The following is an 18,886-nucleotide window of genomic DNA, read 5'->3' on the forward strand; positions in this document are numbered from 1 at the left end:
GGAGTAGTGTCTCATCATTGGTTTTGCAGCGCCCCCTGGTGCCTAGTCTCCCTCCCTACAGGCTGCAGAAGGAGACGTGTCCCATTTCAGAGTAGCTTGAACGGGCTCACATATTTAGAGCAAGACCCGCTAAAACATGGAAGAAAAAACGGATAGGGAGATGCCGGAGAACCCTCTCGAACCTTACATAGAGTACGTCCGTCAGCAGCTGGAGGAGCAGGACCCGGTGGTTCTGGTGGGAGTTATCGTGGCTCTGGCGGTGATTCTCATCACCTGTGGTAAGAACTAGCATGCTAGCATAGCAAGCTAACGGTTACATGTTAGCTTAGCGAAGTGAGCCAAAATTGGCAGGTAGGCAGAAAGCTGCCCTCTAATTTAAGCTTCCGTATTTCAAAAACTGTTTGTTTTTTTGTTTGTTTGTTTTTTAAAGATAGTTTAAGCTTGTTGTAGAAACAAATAGGAGCAGCTGTCACTCGCAGCATTCAAGGAAGTAGTTCAAGCTGGAGCCTTTCCTCACACAGACAGTAAAACCACAATTTAATTTCTTTATTTTTTTTTAGTGTTCCTGAAGTACTTTCTAACCAGCAAAACAGTCCGGAGCGCAGTGCTGCTGGTGGGACTGTGTGACTCCGGGAAAACCCTCCTGTTTATCCGAGTGAGTGTCACCAAGGGGGATCCACGTTGCTTCAGCATTTAGCTGGACACCTTAACTCTGCTCTGCTTTAATGTCATTGCAGCTCCTGTCAGGGAAGTTCAAGCGCACACAGACCTCCATCACGGACAGCAGTGCGCCATACAAAGCTAAAAATGAGAGGGTAAATAAAAGCAGCAACATTTCCCCCACAGTTTGTTATGATACATATGCAAATTAATCTTCTAATCCATCACAACATAGTGGAGAAACTGGGAGATGTAAAGAACATTTTGCATTTGGTTTTTACAAAAGAAAGAAAAAAAAAAAAAAAAAAAAAGAGATCCACAGCATGACGCTTCCACCACCATGTTTCACTGTGATGATGGTGTGTTCCATTGATCGAAATGTACATGTACAAATGTACCTTACATCAGCTGAAATAGTCAAAGAAGAAGAATGTGCCAAAGGAAGTAAATACAGTATATACTGTGTGTCCACATATGACAGCTGTTTATTTTTTATATGTATAGTACGAGTATTTTACAGGGTTATTGCACATGGTTTTTACATGGGTTTTTATATAGACGTATATTTATGTATACAGTTATTGCATTGGTTGTCAAATAAAGAGAAACCCGTCATTGCACAGGGTATCAAATAATAATTGCACATTAAACATTGCACAAGTTACTTTTAGTGTTGCTGTGTTCTTATGACCAGAGCAGTTTTTTTCATGTGTGATGTGTTTATTCCGTGGCTTATGGAAAACTGAAAATGTCTTTCAGCCATCCTTTCAGCATCCTCTCAGATATTAGGCCAAAGTTGTGGAGGTTAGGTTTAACCAGTTTGCAGTTAATCTATTCTCCAAACTGAGCTGTGGATCTCTGCACCTCTTAATGGTGGCTTCTCTAAATAATGGTCTCCTTGTTGGTTTAAGGTGGGCAGCCTTATCTTGATGTGCTTGTTGCAGTCTCAATCTTCTCATCATCAGATGTTGTTTTGAAAAGTTCTTAGTGGGATGTTGAAAGTTTTGTAACCTAATCCTACTGCAAACCGCTCCATGGCTTTATCCCTAGGCTGTCTCTTCATTGGTCTTTTTAATGTGTTTCGTTCACTAATGTTCTCAAACAATCTGGAGGAGGGCTTCACTGAGAAGCTGGATTTATACTCAGATTGAATTCCAGATGGACTCTGTTTACTAATGAGGTCATATTTTTGTTTCTTTCTGGATTTATTTAGGTATGAGGCTAAAAAGCGTGAAATTGTAAACCACAAATTTTGAAATGCACACCACTTTCATGATCGTATACTATTTAGTTTTAGTCTGTTTCAGGTAATTTTTCAAAAATCATATAGTTTATGGCTGTAATTTCACCAAATGTTAAAACAACATAAATATGGTTTCCTTTCAGGGCAGCATCTGGACTCTGATTGACCTGCCAGGACATGACAGTCTGCGCTCTCAGTACCTGGAAAAGTTCAAGTCTGCAGCCAGGTGAGACCCACCTGGGTGGTGCTAATTTCTTTTAGTTTTCTCCTCTTGCTGATTAAATAATGGAAAATCATTTGGAACGCTATTACATCTGTAAATATATAAACATTATATTATAAACACATTCTCAAAAAGGCTCTGATTTATGCCTTTATTTTCCCCAGAGGTGGATAAACATGGAACAAAAGCCTGAGAATAGGAAATGTTTAGATTTCCAGATCTAATTCCCGACCTTACTAAATCTCTAAATAGAAAATGTTTTTTTTTTTTTTTTATAAAGTTTAAAATATTTTCTTTAACTTTAATCTCATCCCAAATTGAACACAGCAATGAAACTAATGCTTTCTTTTCATTTTTAAGAGCTTTTATTTAAAAAAATCTGTTTAGTGACAGTTACTGTAGTTGAGTTTTGTTCTTGTGCGAAATATCTGATCTGAGTAGGTGTTAAGGCAAAAACACAAAAAAAACTGTAAAAAGTATTCAATCAACAGTGCTGACTTGGAAACAAGCTACTTTCATTATCCGCCCAGCCAAATATTCTGATCTCAATTCAGTAAAACCGGAAGAAAAAATTGGGGACAGTAAAATGTGAATAGACCAGAACTGAACAATGTGGATTATAGTTTTATTTACTTTGTTGATTTGATTAAAACTCCTTTAAAAAATTCTGTTTCAAGCTTAAAATGTAGTAATAGGATATTTATAACTGTAATTTTAATAAATAAACTAAATATCTACAAGCCGATTTAGTAAATCTGACTTTTTTAAATTCAGATTTGATTTTACAAATTAATGTTCACCTCATGCAATAACATTAACAAATACATTCCATTCTTTTTTTGTTTTTTTGTACCCTTTATAATCATAAATATTTGTAAGCAATCATCCTGCAATTTTCAGTAAAATTTTTGGCTAAATTTCCATGAAGTGTCTCAGGATTAACTTACCTGTCATCCCTTCAGAGCCATTGTGTTTGTGGTGGACAGCGCCATCTTCCAGAAGGAGGTCAGAGATGTGGCTGAGTTTCTCTACATGCTGCTGACGGACACTGTGATCTCCAGAAATGCTCCAAACCTACTAGTGGTGTGCAACAAACAAGGTAACACAAAAACTTTTCCCATCAAACTGACCTTTTGTTTCTGGTTTAATCCAGCACTGACTCTGATAGGTTCATCTAATTTAATTATCTTCTTCTATGTAGACATTACAATGGCAAAATCTGCTAAACTGATCCAGCAGCAGTTGGAAAAGGAACTGTAAGTAATTTTTCTGTTATTTTGTAACTTTATATCAACCAGGTTTGACTGATAATCTACTAAATTAATATTAGAAATCCATACCTGCTAGTGTAATCACTGTGCTCACCTTGCTTAATATTTGTCTGCATATAAATCACACAGAAATCATGCAATGCATGTGTGATCGTTTAGACCAGAAAAAACACAATGGGGCTGTTCTGTTTTATAACGGAAAGGGTCTCTCAGGACGCTGGCTTTGAGCGTTAGGGTCTCCAACCCATAGGAACTGTTTGATGGAAAGTTTCAGTGGTTCTGGAAGACAGAGGCAGAATTATAAGCCCCTTTAGAGGCACATGAAGGCAGTTACTAAACCATCCTTTTATCACCTGAAGAACCAGGATTAAAAGATTAATGTCCAAGCAGGATCTAGAAAAACTCACTCATGCATTTATGTTTAGTAGCATTGATTACTGTAACAGTGCTCTGGACTGCTGTGCTGAATCCAGAGAGCCTTCAGCCTTACAGACGTCATTATGTGATGGATACACACATGAATGACTCCAATCAAATTGGGACTAGATCTTTCTGGAAAATAACTACAAAAAAAAGTTACACAAATAATTTTATAAAACTTAAAACATATGAAGGTGAGGACATCTGCATGCGTCACACTAATAATTTATTTTTGCTGAACTCTGTGAGGTGGGCTGTGCCTAAGCTGTCTGTCACCAAAGGACTGTGGAAAGCCGTATAGCTAGTTCATAGTGGCAGCTAGGTCCCTTTGCTAAATGAATTGGCGCTAGGAAGCATACTTTAGATGCTTCTCTGCTTCTTCACATCTGAGTCAAATAATTAGATCATTAGAGGGACTGTGGAGAACTGCCTACCAAGGACGAAATTTAGCCATGTGATTTAGGTGTGTTGGACCAGGGATATATCTCATAGTTGCAGGATACCGGCCCTTGAGGGCGTGAGTTTAACGCCCTTGCCTTAGAGATTTTCATAAGTTCCCATGGCATAGTAGCTTCATCCAATGTTACAGTGGAAAGGACATGGCTTCTGGACTTTGGGGGAGGGGAGACAAGTTCTCTGGTCTGGGTTTGCTATTTGCTAGAACAACACTGGCCTGATTCAAGTATCTCGAAAATGTAGTTTGGTGCAGAAGGGTGTAGGATATGGGGCAGTGTTCCTTAGTCATACACGTCAACTTCTGGATTTGAAAATAGGGAAAATTTAACAACTACTCCAGTCAAACTTGATTGCATGGATTGTTACTGACATCTGGTAAATATGTCTTTACCAGACTTGACAGTTATGCCTTTCTTCTGCAGAAAACAACTGTTAATGCTTCATTCAGACTTTCAGGATAATTTCATGCTCCTTACTGTTGTACCAACTAGTACACAAAGCAGGACCTCTAAAGAAATAGATGAGGAAGTTTGGAGTTTAGGATGTATACTGGAATCCAGGGACTGGTAGCCAGCATCAGTGTCTGACCTCAGGAATGCGAACCTTAGCCTTGATGGGAAGCTTTCCCAGAAGAGCTCACCCTCAGAGGGTGGGCCAACGTCATATTAAACCTTATGGATTAAGAATGGGATGTTAATCCGTCTGTGTGTGAAAGAAGATGAAGAAAGCTTTTGCAATATTTTGGGTAGAACTGAAACGGGTAGCTGGCCCACATATCTATTAGAAACCAAAGAAAAGCTACTGAACCCTGCTTGTCTGACTTTTGCAACATGTGAGGATTGTTCTCTTGAAGCTCAAACAAAGCAAACGTTTTCTTATTTTCCCCTCAGGAACACCTTGAGGGTGACTCGCTCTGCAGCTCTGAGCGCTCAGGACGGCTCGTTCGGCGGCACTGTGTACCTGGGAAAAAAAGGTAAGGATTTCGAGTTCAGCCAGCTGCCCATGAAGGTGGAGTTCCTGGAGTGCAGTGCTCGCGGCAGTAAGGGTGAAGATGGCGGTGCTGATATTGAGAGCCTGGAGAAGAGCCTGGCTAAACTGTAGAACCTGCAGCTCAACTCACTGGACGATCACTTCTGCCTTATTGGACACAAACCTCAGACCCCAACGTCTTCATCCCATCAGTAATCAGAGGATGAGAGACAAATGCGTCTGTTGGTGTGTGCAACCTCAGCCTCTCAACTCCACTTAAACATCTGTACATCACTAGGAAGATTTTCAACATGGAAAACATCCCAAAACAGATGACTGGATACTTTTGGACATGATTGTTCCTCTGATATGCCTTGTTTAGCACAACTTTTGTTTAGGCTTATATGTGAAAAAAACAACAAAACAAAACAGTGGTATTGTATGACTTCAGTTAAAGAGAAATATTATCGAGTATGAGCTGTAAACTGCCTTGAGAAAATGGATGAGCCTGCATTGCATTTCCTCCAACCTGGATTGTATGATCCTTTCTCTCTTTGTTGTCTTTATTTTCAATCTGAAGTGTTTTCTTGTTTGCAAAAAAAAATGATCAGTTGTTTGAAACTTGTGAATATACTGCATTTAAAATGACTATATGCATTTACTGTAGTTTTGCCTTTGTAGAAAATGTTTGTTTTGAGTCAATATTATTTAAAAGATATATTTTTTAATTGAAATTTGAAAGGAAGGCTAACCGTTCTCAGAAGGATGGTTAATAGAATAGACACAATGTTTAGCTTTAAAGAAGAGTTTATTGCAGCAGGAAAAACCAACACTGTTAAATAAAGCATTTCTGTAACTTAAACATTTTAAAGTAAACTAATCTATTAATTAGTGATCCATGCTTCCTGTTTCCTTGTGGTATTAATAGGACATCTGGGCTAAACCACAGGCGTGCTTTCCTTAAGTTTGGAGACCCTTAAACATAACCTGTCCACCCTAACAGAATTAAACATATAACGGACGATCTTTTATTTCCAGATGGATCATCTAAATAAGTGGTCCTGAAATTTTCAATCATTCTGGTGATATGTTTACATAAGGCCGTCCTACGTGCTCGCCCCGCTAGCTATTATTTTTCTTCCAGGTGTGTATGTGTGGTGCCATGGCCAGACACAGGTGGATTAATCAGTTCAAGTAATGAAAGACCAGAAAGAAAAGAGCTGCCTTAAGATAAGGAAGTAGTGGAGTTGTGCATAAAGCCCAATAACTTAAAACTGAAACTTTGACAAAAAGGCAGAGCAAGAATCACACTTCCTCTAGCATTTACACACCAAGAGAATGTGATGCAGGAACCTTTTTACATTGCAGCTTTTAAAATAAACATTTTCAAATGTGAAGGTAAGTAACTCACTAAATTGTAGTTATTTCTGCAGAAAATATGCCAGAGTTTTGGTTTCTAAACAAAGGACCCCATAACCACAGTTAGAATGGTCTCTTCCCTGCCCTGCAAAAGCACCAGACATAGAACTGGCATCCTGACGTGACGATCCAAAAATGGAAAGAAAAAAAAAAAGTTACAAAAATATGGTGAAAGGTATTACAAAAACAAAACTTCAACACTTTTTATCATTTCATGAAGTTATAGTAAGTTACGGAAGAGGATTAGGGCCACTGGAAAAAAAAAAAAAAAAACGTTTACTGATTTTTAAATTTTATTTCAGTTTAGTATGGGAAAAAATGTCAGAATTCTGACTTTTTTTTCTAAGAATTCTGACTTTTTTATTGTCAGAATTCAGTCAGAATTCTGAGATTAAAGTCAGAATTCGGACTTTTTTGCCATACTAAACTAAAATAAAATAAAAAAAGCAGTTAACTTTTTTTTTTTCCAGTGGCCCTAATCCTCTTCCGTAGTAAGTATAGACTTACACTATAAAATATATCAAACTTTTATTGCATACAATCAAGACTACTGAAAATGAAAAGCTCAGAAAATCAGATGTGGAAAATGTTCGATTTTAGAAACTCATGGTGTCACACCTTTTTCAACAAATCTAAAAACTTTTTAGGTTTTAAGCAGCACTTTTACAAAATAAAATTTGTCATTATGTATTCAATAGTGCAGATTTTCTAAATAATGGTCTATTTTCAGAATTTAGAAGCAGGACAAATCACCAAAGGTTATGAAGCTGGTTGTTTACAGAAAGCTGTATCCCCGTATATTCACAGAGGGGGGGTGGATGAAGTGAAGTGAGCTGCTATCATCAAAATGACCGGAAATAAAGGCGTTAACTTCCTGAAATTAAATATTAAGCATTTTCAACATTCAAATTATTTATTTTGTGGCATTGGCAACAGAGAGCGCGGTTACTAACACTGTCAGAAAATATATTTTTCTTTTCCACAAAATACATTCAAGTTAAAGGCAGAAAGATTATTCTACAGTAATCAAAGCTGAATTTATTTTAGGGCCTTTTATAAGAAGCTGCAATATATATTGAGGAGAAAATATACAATTTGATGGAAAAAACTGCTAGTTTGCCTAGTGCCAGTCAACAAATTGCTGCTTTGCATTCATTCCTAAAACAGCACCAGCGCTCTGGAGCTGAGGTCATGGTGAAAACTGAAACATTTCAGATATGTGCCTGTATAATGTCCCTGTTTTCAATCGTCATCTGTAGTAGTTTTCATTCTAACATCTGGTCTAACATCTGGTGTCCATCACTCTGTTTTATTCCACTCTAAAACATGGAGCTGCAGACAAACATTTAATGCATATAACTGGAGTCAGAAGTGGTCTTCCACTCAATAAAACAAAGACATTTATGGCAAACTATAAGTTTATTTCAAAGGAGAACATTTTCTACAAGCCCACACACATGCATAAAAGTGTTATGCATAATGTTAAATATTATTTAGAGACATAAAAATGTTGGGTTTGTTTTATACAGTTTTAATAAAGCAGAGCAGACCAGTCCTCAACCCAAAAACCCTTGGAAGTCAAACAAAAAAAAAAAAAGAAGTGAAATGTTTGACTTTAAAGCTGAGAGAGAGGGTAGACGGTTAGATTGGTGCTCTGATCAGCAACTATTACACTGGGTTCTCCTTTCAGCACAGCAGGGCACAGCCAGTTTACTTTGTCCCCATGACTGATGCTTAGTTTGGGTCCAGACTTTTGCTCCTCCTGCTGCTTCTCAGCTGCAGCATCGTCTTCCTCAGCCTCCGCCTTCTCTGATTTCTCCTTTGGCTTGGATTTATCCAGAGCCTGCTCTCTTCTCCGTCCGCCGCTCTTTCCTCTCCGCCTCTGAGGTGCTGCCGCCTGTGCTTTCCCCTCTGGAGCCACCACCGGGTGCTTACTGAGGTCCCACAGGGCCACACGGCCATCGTTTCCCCCAGTCACCATCCAGTAAGGGTGGGACAAAAAAGGAATAAAATGTGCCTGTGAGGCCCCCTGAGTGTGTGCCTTTACCGCCCCCTGCTGTTCGAGTTTAGAGCCACTGCCAATCCGCATCAGATGGACGCGGCCGTCCTCCGCAGCGCAGCCCAAAATGTTCCCGCAGCTCGACACGGAAACACAGTGAGCGAGAGGAGGGTTGAAAAGCTGACCTGGACGCTGCTGCTGATGGTCGTCTTCTTCTTCTGCCATATCCTGGAGGTTGAGGGTCCAAAGTGGGCGGGTCTTCTGAAGCCCCCATAGAATCACCTTGAAGAGCAAAATAAAGTGATGTTGCTTTCCTCTTACTGTTCACACCACTCTAACTAGAGACAGACCAATACACTAGAAGGCTGATATTTTTTCCCAAGGATCAGCATTGGCCGATACATTAGTATAAATAGCAACCGTACATCGAGATCACATTTAAGCATCACTGCTCCCTCCATTTGCTATCCTATGCTGTGAAATTTGTTCTACTGTTGCAAGCAAAGGACATGTTTTAACTGAATTCTATAAAAAAAAAAAAGAAATTACACAGAAAAAAAAAAAAAAAAAAAAAAAGCTTTTTAAGAGCAACTTTGCTGATTTCTTTCTTCGACTATTACTGAATTACTTTACAATAGGGCAGTAAAGAATTATTATTTTGCTAATTGAATAATTTGTACATTTTTTTTTTTTTTTTAAATAATAGTCCGACAAAAGTTTCCTTAAAGAACAAGGCACTTAAGTAGTTCTGAATAGAGCTTAGTGGTGGACAAAAAAGTTTTTTTTATATTAAATGCAAAATGTTATTTTTTTATTACAATTTTGGTGTAATTACTGCTCTGCTCCTGTCTAGAAATCCATTATTTTAATAATCCACTAATCTGATTAATTGTTTCAACACAATTTTTTTTTTGATTATTTATTTTTAACATTTTGCCATTTCAATTTTTTTTTTTCTGTTTTTCAGAATGAGTTTAAGAATTTTCAAATTGTCTTTTACAGATTACATTCTCTCTACTTCTGGAGGCTGGCTTTCTTTTGGAGTGAGGGGCGAAGCTGCATTTCTACCGGTCTGCATGTGAATTAGCAAAATCTTTTATGGGGGCTCGAAGTGAAGAGAATGTGAAAAAAAAAAAGGTTTTAAAAAAATCTTCAAAAATTACGTTTTACAAAAGTAATTAATATTAAATTACTTCCAACAATAATAGAACAAAATTCACACCATACCATATAATATATTAATTAATATTAAAATATTTTTTTGATTGTTCTTAGTGTCAGTTTTAACATTTACATGATGTAAAAAAAAAAAAAAAAAAAAAAAAAAAAAAAAACAGCTCTAAGAATCAGTCCAATATTATGAGCAGAACACACAATAATTAGTATTGGCGTTTAGAAACCTGCATCGGTTGTTCTCCAACAACCTCACACTTTCAGGCTCATTCACATTCAAACACTCAACAAACACACTTATTTCTCATTTAACCAAATAAAATCCAGGCAAAGATAAAATCTTCCCAACACATATTAAAGCTGGGGGTTGTTACATGATAAAACTGCTATAAGACACTATATATAAACATTCTGGAATCTTCTTCCCTCACCTGCATGTCCAGTCCAACAGAAACAAGGTTATTGGGTCTTTGAGGTCGGAAAGCCACGGAGGAGCAGATGTTAGTGTGTCTACGCAGACTCCGACATACTTTCCCACCTGGAATCTCAAGAATCCTCACCGCCCCAGAGTCATCAGCCACAGCCAAAGACGAACCGGTCTCATTCAGAGCCAACGCATTGATCTCCTCCTCTCCTGCACTCTGAAAATCCTCCACTGGAGCCTTCAGGTTCCTGGGGTCGAACACGCTCACTGCGTCTCCATGCGATACATACAGGTTGGCAGAGCCAGCAGGTGAGAACGTGGCACTGGTAACGTCCTCCTGTCCAGGCAGAACAAGACGGCCGAGGATGACGCCTTCATGAGTCCAAACCGTCAACTCTCCTCCCTCTGCACCTGAGGCAACCAAACCCGTTGGACCCGGAGACCAATCAACACAGAGGATGGAAGAGGAGTGGCCCTCCGACCACAAGCTGCCCATACTGACCCAAAGACAGGAGAGATAACTTGATGAGTTTGGAACAGTCATGTGTGTTTAAACATTGCCGTTAATCTTTGATTACAGATGAAACATCACAATATTTCAAACACAGCTGACAGTAATGTCAGAGTATCCCATCCTATCAATAAAATCAGAAGTTGAGAACTTGGCTCTACACGAGGGCTGCAACTAACGATTATTTTGCAGATCGATGAATCTGTTGATTATTTTTTTGATAAATCGATTAACAATTGATTAGACAAAGTTCCTTTAAGAAGACTTTTTGAAAATTTTAACCAAGTGAAACTAAAATGTTTCCACTTGAGGAGTTCCGGATAGAGCATATTGAAGGACGAAAACGTTTTTTTTTAAAACTTAAATGCAAAATATTTAAAAATTTTTTACAACTTTGGTATAATTACTGCTCTAAGCAGGTTGCTCTGTCCGCTAAAAGCATGTTTTAGATTCACTATACACCAGTTAACAAATTAGTTGACTATTTCAAACGATTAATCAGGATAAATCCTCATCATTGTTTCAGGCCTACTCTAAACCCAATAAAGACAGGATAGATTTTATATGCAGAATAGTTCAGCTCTGATTTCTTTTTTAGAACCAAATAAAATGTAAACAGAATGATTTATTGCATTTTCTTTCTAGTTTATTGTTTCTTTGAACCCTTAAATATGTCTATTGTATTATTTCAATGATTTAATCATCATAAATATTTATTTTTGTAGAAGTAATGTGTGAATGTTTCTGCACAAGAAACAACGAATTTTTTAAACCAACAACTGTTAAAATGTTAGTTACCCAACAACAAAAATCAAATATATCACCAAAACACCACATAGTGCCAAAATTTCAAACAATAAACTTGTTCTAACTTGCTTTGGATCAAATCAGTTCATATAATTAGTCATTATTTGGACCAGCCAGTGTGCTGAAATGTCCTGAGTTAACATTTGGAGTTTTATTTTGCTATGAAATAAAATGAGGTAAAGTTGATTAACAGACAAAAAAAGTTGTGTTTTAATCTTTACATTATTAAATAACAATAAAAAATTATGAATACAACCAGCAGCAAGTGGAATGTCAACTTCCCCAGATAAAATGCATAAATATAGGAGCATAACGGCATATTTGATGCAATTAATTTACTTTAAGCAGTCATAACTTCAATATTTACATTATTTGTAGGTGGGTGAGCAAATAGTTTAGAATCCAAGTCATACCAGTAGTAAACAGTATAATTTTTAATCTGTTTATGTTCTGCTTTCTTTTTTTTACTTTGACTAATGAGCCTTCACCACGTTGATTATAATTTATCCACAACAAAGAATTTTCACAGTAACTTGTATTTGTTGGCTGGACTCTCCAACAATGTTCCATAATCACAGGTAAAAAAAAAACCCAACATGCTTCTGGAAATACTCTATAAACACAGAAAGAGTCAAATTTTCAGCTTAAGCATTGGGGGAGATGCTAACATGCTAATCTTCGCTCAGCTCGCTTGATGACAGCGAAAAGAAAAAGAACAACCATGCAAAAATCTGGCATTAACCAGAGGGAGGTGTTTATTACCTTAGCGGTGAGGTCCAAGCTTTAGCATGCTAACATGTGGGGCAGAGGCGCCTAGTGATGACGTCGCAAATATAACAGCCATGCGTCGAAACGGAAGCCCATAAAAGTCTCCTGAAAAGAAAATATTCGCAGTTTATTCCAAGCAACAGGAGATCCTCCTCCTAAATCTTTCCTTGGACAAAATGCAGAAACCAAAAGCAATAAGTTTGTCATATCACCTCTATAATTTTTTTTCCCTCGGTACAAATTAAAGAATAATGCTTACTTGGCTTTTTATTTTTATTTATTTATTTATTTCATTTATCTTTCATTATAATTCTGTAATATTCGACATTTGTAATTATAGATTTTTTTCCTCTCTTTCTGAAGTATATTGTACAAACTAAACATCTGCTTACATTGGAATTGAAAGAAAAGAAAAAAAAATTAAGAAAAGTGTTAGGAGGTATGATTGACTATTATATGTTGTAATTTTTTTATACTGTATTGTTTGAGTTTGTCATTGTTACTGTTCAAATAAAGTTATATATATAAAAAAAACTTTATTCCAAGCAAACTGCAGTTCCTTGTGTAATTTCAGTTTGGTCTGGTCTGATCTCAGAAGAATGCTGGAACAAAACGTGGCCCAATAAATATTTCCTATTCAACAAGGTTAAAGAGGTTTCCTTTAAGATTATTCACCACTGTTACCCAGTAAAGTCATTTTTGATTAAATATAAAAAGGACATTGATACCACCTGCACTGTCTGCAACATTTACTTTGAGTCTGTTTCTCACCTGTTTTGGTCCTGTGAGTACACCAGGCGTCTATGGCAAGGTATTTGTCACTTTATTCTGGGCAATATGTATGACAAATTTGTTTTATTTGGAATTACAAAATAAAAAAAAAATAACTTTCTTAGCATTTCTTCTTATGTAATCTTTTGCTACTGTTGGCCAAGTTTTATATCCACAACGGTAAAATTATTATGATTAAACCCTCATGTGTCTCTTATTCACAGGAAGCAATGATTTATTTTTCTACATTGTCCTCCTCCAATAACAAAAAGGCTGTTAAAACTTTATCTTTATGCTCTACAATTCAAAGTATTTATGTAATCCCTTTACCTGATTCTATGTGTAGCTTTACTGTTTACTATTTCACTATTACTATTTTTACTTCTGTTCTGTTATTTATTATTATAATTTTAGTTCAAATCCCTGGCGACTGTTCACTTAATTTTTTAGACTGAAAAAATATGATAAATTCAAGTGTTTATAACTATTCTATAAGTGTTTTGCTCTTTTTTTTTATACAAATCAATGGAAATATGGTTTATTAGACAAAGGAAAGCTAGCCGGTTTACTTTGCATCATTTATACAAAATGCAGTATTAAGAGCCCTTTATAAATTCTAATGTATAAGGTTAGAATAAAGCATCTTTCAGATTTGCTTAAAATGTACACTGACTTCTAACAATCACATTAGCTTAATTTCAATATATGCAGTACTGTATGGGTTTTGGGTAATTAGTGTGTTTGCAGTTACATGAGAAACACACAGAACCCAATGATGATGAAAATGATGATGAAAAAAAAATGCAATAGAGAGAGAGGGGAAAAAAAATTATTTCCATGTTTACTGCAGCTATAGGAAAATAGATGCCAGTAGGATGTGATGGAAGCAAACCATTTCATTATTGTTCAAGGTTCTCCCTCACCCCAACCCCCACCTGGCCTCCTTTTCTACAATGGCTGCCCTCTCGCTGATTCATCTATTGCTGTAGATCTGATGAGTATTCATTTCTGGGTCAGTGAGCAGCATGCAATGCTGCCTCTCTGAATAGTGAACACAGAGGAGCAAAAATTGCTTTCAGACACAAACTAACTACACACAAACTCATGATTCTGTGAAGCCCTCAGACGTGCTGTGTACCCTAACAGAGCTCCAGCAGTTTTCACACAGCTTTGGGTCTGTAAGTATCTCTGTTCTAGGACATGCTGTGCATAGTTTACTCTTAAAAGAGCAGGGTTCTGTCAGGAGATGGAGCACTGTATGGTGGCGGATGTATGAAGAATGTGGATGGATTCCAAAAAAATTAAAAACAATCCACTGGACTTGGTTTCCAAGTTTGAAGCTGGAAAGTGAACCATCTTCAAACTAGGAAACCAAGTCCAGTGGATTGTTTTTAATTTTTTTGGAATGACTATGACCTGGATGACTGAGAACCTTCACCAGCAATGTGGATCAATGTTTTTTTTTTTCAATTAAATGTAGCATGCATGTCTAAAATAAGATATAAACTTGCATTATAAGTCAAACTTTTCTTTAACCCTTTGTTTTTTTTCAGTCTGTATGATGTTTGAAGCCTAGAATGATTGTTAGGCAGAAGAAAGTGTATCCTTGCAGTGCTTAGACTGGGAGCAGACAAACCTTTGCACTGATAATTCCTCCATTTGACTTTTTCTTGAAACAGTAAATAGCTTAGATATCTGCTACTGATAAACTTAAAGTATTTTAGCTGGGAATTTCATTTTATTCTAAATCTATCTGTCCATCCATCCATCCATCCATATATATATATATATATATANTATATATATATATATATATATATATATATATATATATATATATATATATATCATTACATTGACCTTCATAGCACTGGATGTTTTTTCACTGGATGTACTCGTACACAAATTATTGTCTTGCATAAGTTTTAGTCTAAACTGCCTATTTTCAGCCTATTAATGTCCATTTGTGTCTGTTGTTGCTTGCTGGGCTATAATCTTTGTAAATTACCACAGCCCTTAAAGTTAAAGGTTAAGAGTTGAAATGCGCACCTTTTATTCATTTCTTCACACATTATGATTATGTGCATTGGTTTATTAAAAAAAATTCAAAACAAATTTATTTAAATTTGTAGTTTTAATGTGTAACATGTCCAATTTCTAACGGGTGTGTGTGCTTTTGGTATACACTTTAAAATGTAAGAGGGACACAACTTTTGGCTTTTATGGTTGTATGGGTGGCTCTTTTGTTTGGATTTTCTCAAAACTTCTCTAAAGGGGACCTTCATTCTCTTTAATTTCAGATTAATCAGTCTAATCGTCCAGGAGCCAGCATGAGGTCCCCCTATTTCCCAGCCAGGTCAGTACTTTTCCACAAACAGCCCAATGGAGTGACCTACAGAGTCCCGGCTTTGTTGTACCTGCCGCGCTTCAGATCATTTCTGGCTTTCTGTGAAGAGAGACTAAGCCCATCAGACTCTCACGCTCACCTTCTCGTAATGAGGAAAGGCACCTTCTACAGGAACTATGTGGAGGTCAGTGACCTGTGGTACAACTCTGTCCTAATTTGAAAAATTTCAGAAGATACTTAAAGTTAAGGGACAAGACATTATTGTTAATTTGAAATTATTTTATGAAGTAAGGATAGAAAAAAAATGGTAGATATATAAAATATCAAAGAAAGTCAGTTTTTTAAAGATTATGTTTATTTTGTTGCTGCAGTGGAAGGACATCCGTGTTCTTGGCACAGCCTTCCTACCTGGTCACAGGTCCATGAACCCATGTCCCGTGTATGACGAGTTCACTGGTTTGCTCTTCCTGTTCTTCATCGCTGTCCTCGGCCACACCTCCGAGTCCTACCAGCTGGTGACCGGGGACAACGTGACCAGGCTTTGCTACATCTCCAGTACTGATGGTGGAGACACTTGGAGTAAAGCCACCGACCTCACTGAGACAGTCATAGGAAGCACTATCAAAGGTCACTGAAAAAAAGCCTGTAACCTCATTGTTATGGTCCATGAGGGTGATTGGTGAGGGCACCTTTACTAAGAAGAAGGGTTTGGGGGTTGCAGAGAGCAAAAAAATAAAGTTTTCTATTTTGTTTTTACATGTGAAGATGGGAAGTTAAATTAAAGATTTTCTATTCTACTCTATTCTGTTATATATATCTATTATTTTTTTGGGATGGCAGTTCGGTTAAGGATTAAAGTGTGGATTGAGTTTAGGTTAGCTTATGTAAAATTGTATTATTTGCTTCTTCCCTATGGTGGCCAAACATATGATCAAAATATGGTTTTGAAAGTATGAGTACTTTGGCAGGGTGCTATATTATCCAGACAAAGATGAACAGGGGGGTGAAACCCAATGGGCTTTGAAATAAAGAGTGATAAACACTTTGAGAATAATTGTCTGAACACAGATAGCGAGACACATCTGCACTTTATGGTCACCACTCTCATAGGGAGTGGATATGACCTGCATTGTTTTTTCCCCCCTTTGTGTCTGGGAGAGTTTGGTGTAAATACAAATTAATGGTCTCTATGCATATCTTGGAAGGACTGAAGCAAAATAAAATCTTTGAATAATGTCCTATTGGACCATTATCTGTCAGTTATCCTTTGACCTGTTGGTGCGGCTGTCTGTATGCAGGAGGGCAGATGCTGCTGCAACTGGCTGAGGATACTGGATCAAACAGGGAATTCTTCTATTAAAACATGCTGGGGGAACTCTTTGTTAATGTTGCAGCTTCTGCAAACACTGAGGCCACTTGTTAATTTCTTGATGATTTCCTACTGACCAGCTTTCTAAAAATAGTCCAAGTTGACTCAGTCCAATACAAGTTAACTTCATTAAAGACCGTATGTATAAGTTGTATTGATTTGCTCTTTTTTGACAGGCTGGGCCACCTTTGCTCTGGGCCCGGGTCACGGCATCCAGCTGAAGTCGGGCCGCCTGCTCATCCCTGCCTATGCCTATCACATTGAGTGCAAAGAGTGCTTCGGGCAGCTCTGCCTGAACACTCCTCGTGCCTTCTGCTTTCACAGTGACACCCATGGAAGAACCTGGCGTTTTGGTGAGGCCATCCCAGCTCCAGAGAGCGTGGAGTGTCAGATGGTGTCTGTGGATGAAGAGGACGGCTCTAACGTGCTATACTGTAACGCTCGCAGCCCTCTGGGATGCAGGGTGCAGGCAGTCAGTCTGGATGATGGCGCTGTATTTCAGCAGGGCCAGCTGGTGCCACGCTTGGTGGAGCCTAGGAACGGTTGTCATGGAAGTGTTGTTGGATTTCCTGCTCCTTTACATCTATATAAAACTCTTACTGGTCACACACCCTCTTGCAGACACTGGACGCCCTTTGTGGTCTGCACTGATCAAAACCAGATATCTTATTTACCAACAACAAACAGCAGCCGCTGGTCTCCAAACATCCCAACTGCACTTTATCCCAGCACCCCCCCAGACTTCCTAACTCCCACCTGGGTGGTTTATTCCCACCCGACACAAACCACTGCCCGTAAAGATCTGGGTGTGTTCCTCAGCCTGTTTCCAAGAGATCCAGACAGCTGGCGTGGCCCCTGGGTGATCTACGAGGGCCCCAGCGCTTACTCTGATCTGGCCTATCTAGAGCTGTCGCCTTCACCGGGAGAACCCCCCACTGTGGTGTTTGGCTGCTTGTTTGAGTGTGGAACAAAAACAGCATACGATGAAATCTCCTTCAGCATATTCAGCCTCTATGAGCTGATAAACAATCTCCCAGGGGAAAAAGAGCTAAGTGAGAGCAAGGAAAATAACACTCATCAAGCCGCTGGTAGAAATGAGCCTCCAAGTTCATCAGTCACCCACCCAATGCTTCATGTTAAGAAGAGGAGGAAAAGCAAGCTGATGAAGATTTGTTCTGTTTCTTAAATGTTTTTAATAATATAATTTCCTATCTTTTAATAACAAATAAGTTTTAATAAAAGAAGAAAAAATGGATGGTGTGGTTTGTATTATAATATAACTGAATTCAAATAGTAAAGTCTGTATTTAGGCAACAGAGCAATTAGTAAAACTTGAAAGCCCAGGTTTTGGGTTGTTTATTAGGTTAAAAGTAAAGCAAGTCTGAAAGTTGGAGGAATTCCATCAGAACAGGAGGAAATTTATTGGACTAAATATGTTTAAAGTTGGACTAATAACTAATACTGTAGGTTGGCCTCTAACTGGGATATAAAATATTATTAGGGAATAATTTTTCTATAGAAAAGGGTAAACAAGTTAATTTTTATATCGGGCCACTTCGGCACTATCGGGTCTTTAGAAGGTCCGGCTGTACCTGTATAAATTAAGCTTTTGATTTAATTGTTTAATTGACAAAGATTCCACTTTCTTGGTATTTTAGCTTTTTTTTTTGTTTTAGCCTCTTAGTTTATGTAGCAGACCTGCTGCTACATAAACTAAGAGGCTAAAACAAAAAAAAGGTCATCCTGCTTATATTGCACAGATGCTTTGGCCATGCTCTCCATCATTACAGCTCATACCCGGTGCAAAAAGGTGTGGAAAACCACAGAGGTCTCTTTTTTTTAGTGCTAAGAAGCTATGGATGTAAAGCACTTTGAATTGTGTTGTATCAATAAATTAGCCTTGCCTTATGTTTGAGTGGTTCACCAAGGTTTTTTTTTTTGTAAGGATATAGAGGCTCTTTTAGATGTTTAGAAGTTAGATGTTTTTTTTGTGTTAGTTTTCAAAGGTTGGAATCAGAGAAGTATTTTTTCAATGTTCAATGAAATCATATTTTAA

General features: G+C 37.6%; 3 protein-coding genes across 4 annotated transcripts; 2 read left to right on the forward strand and 1 right to left on the reverse strand.

Annotated features, from left to right (window-relative positions):
* Positions 1-60: 60 nt before the first annotated feature.
* srprb (SRP receptor beta subunit) lies at positions 61-5,650 on the forward strand. The gene is made up of 7 exons (XM_015370217.1): positions 61-278; positions 561-655; positions 738-815; positions 2,047-2,129; positions 3,089-3,225; positions 3,328-3,382; positions 5,164-5,650. Exons 1-7 carry the CDS (start codon positions 137-139, stop codon positions 5,372-5,374), a joined length of 801 nt encoding a protein of 266 aa, XP_015225703.1. The 5' UTR covers positions 61-136; the 3' UTR covers positions 5,375-5,650.
* Positions 5,651-7,710: 2,060 nt separating this feature from the next.
* On the reverse strand, positions 7,711-12,384 carry wdr53 (WD repeat domain 53). 2 transcript variants are annotated; one of them, XM_015370227.1, is made up of 4 exons: positions 12,338-12,384; positions 10,265-10,754; positions 8,505-8,942; positions 7,713-8,459 (listed from the first exon to the last, which is right to left on the reverse strand). In XM_015370227.1, the coding sequence occupies exons 2-4, from the start codon at positions 10,751-10,753 to the stop codon at positions 8,277-8,279; spliced, it is 1,110 nt and encodes a 369-aa protein (XP_015225713.1). In that variant the 5' UTR covers position 10,754; positions 12,338-12,384; the 3' UTR covers positions 7,713-8,276. The 2 variants fall into 2 exon arrangements, with proteins under 2 accessions (XP_015225712.1, XP_015225713.1); XM_015370226.1 differs by having other exon boundaries at positions 7,711-8,942.
* Positions 12,385-14,227: 1,843 nt separating this feature from the next.
* LOC107081909 (sialidase-4-like) lies at positions 14,228-18,168 on the forward strand. The gene is made up of 4 exons (XM_015370261.1): positions 14,228-14,292; positions 15,415-15,645; positions 15,833-16,088; positions 17,007-18,168. The coding sequence occupies exons 2-4, from the start codon at positions 15,445-15,447 to the stop codon at positions 18,014-18,016; spliced, it is 1,467 nt and encodes a 488-aa protein (XP_015225747.1). The 5' UTR covers positions 14,228-14,292; positions 15,415-15,444; the 3' UTR covers positions 18,017-18,168.
* The last annotated feature ends 718 nt before the right edge of the window (positions 18,169-18,886 follow it).

This window comes from Cyprinodon variegatus, unplaced genomic scaffold (assembly GCF_000732505.1).
Source record: "Cyprinodon variegatus isolate N-32 unplaced genomic scaffold, C_variegatus-1.0 Scaffold44, whole genome shotgun sequence".
NCBI classification, from domain to species: Eukaryota; Metazoa; Chordata; class Actinopteri; order Cyprinodontiformes; family Cyprinodontidae; genus Cyprinodon; species Cyprinodon variegatus.

Coding starts and splice junctions, on each gene's coding strand:
- srprb (XM_015370217.1), top strand. CDS start 137: ATGGAAGAAAAAACGGATAGGGAGATGCCGGAGAACCCTCTCGAACCT. Junction 816..2,046: donor ACAAAGCTAAAAATGAGAGG/GTAAATAAAAGC, acceptor GTTTCCTTTCAG/GGCAGCATCTGGACTCTGAT. Junction 2,130..3,088: donor AAGTTCAAGTCTGCAGCCAG/GTGAGACCCACC, acceptor TCATCCCTTCAG/AGCCATTGTGTTTGTGGTGG.
- wdr53 (XM_015370226.1), bottom strand. CDS start 10,753: ATGGGCAGCTTGTGGTCGGAGGGCCACTCCTCTTCCATCCTCTGTGTT. Junction 8,943..10,264: donor CTGTTGGACTGGACATGCAG/GTGAGGGAAGAA, acceptor TTGCTCTTCAAG/GTGATTCTATGGGGGCTTCA.
- LOC107081909 (XM_015370261.1), top strand. CDS start 15,445: ATGAGGTCCCCCTATTTCCCAGCCAGGTCAGTACTTTTCCACAAACAG. Junction 15,646..15,832: donor TCTACAGGAACTATGTGGAG/GTCAGTGACCTG, acceptor TTGTTGCTGCAG/TGGAAGGACATCCGTGTTCT. Junction 16,089..17,006: donor CATAGGAAGCACTATCAAAG/GTCACTGAAAAA, acceptor CTTTTTTGACAG/GCTGGGCCACCTTTGCTCTG.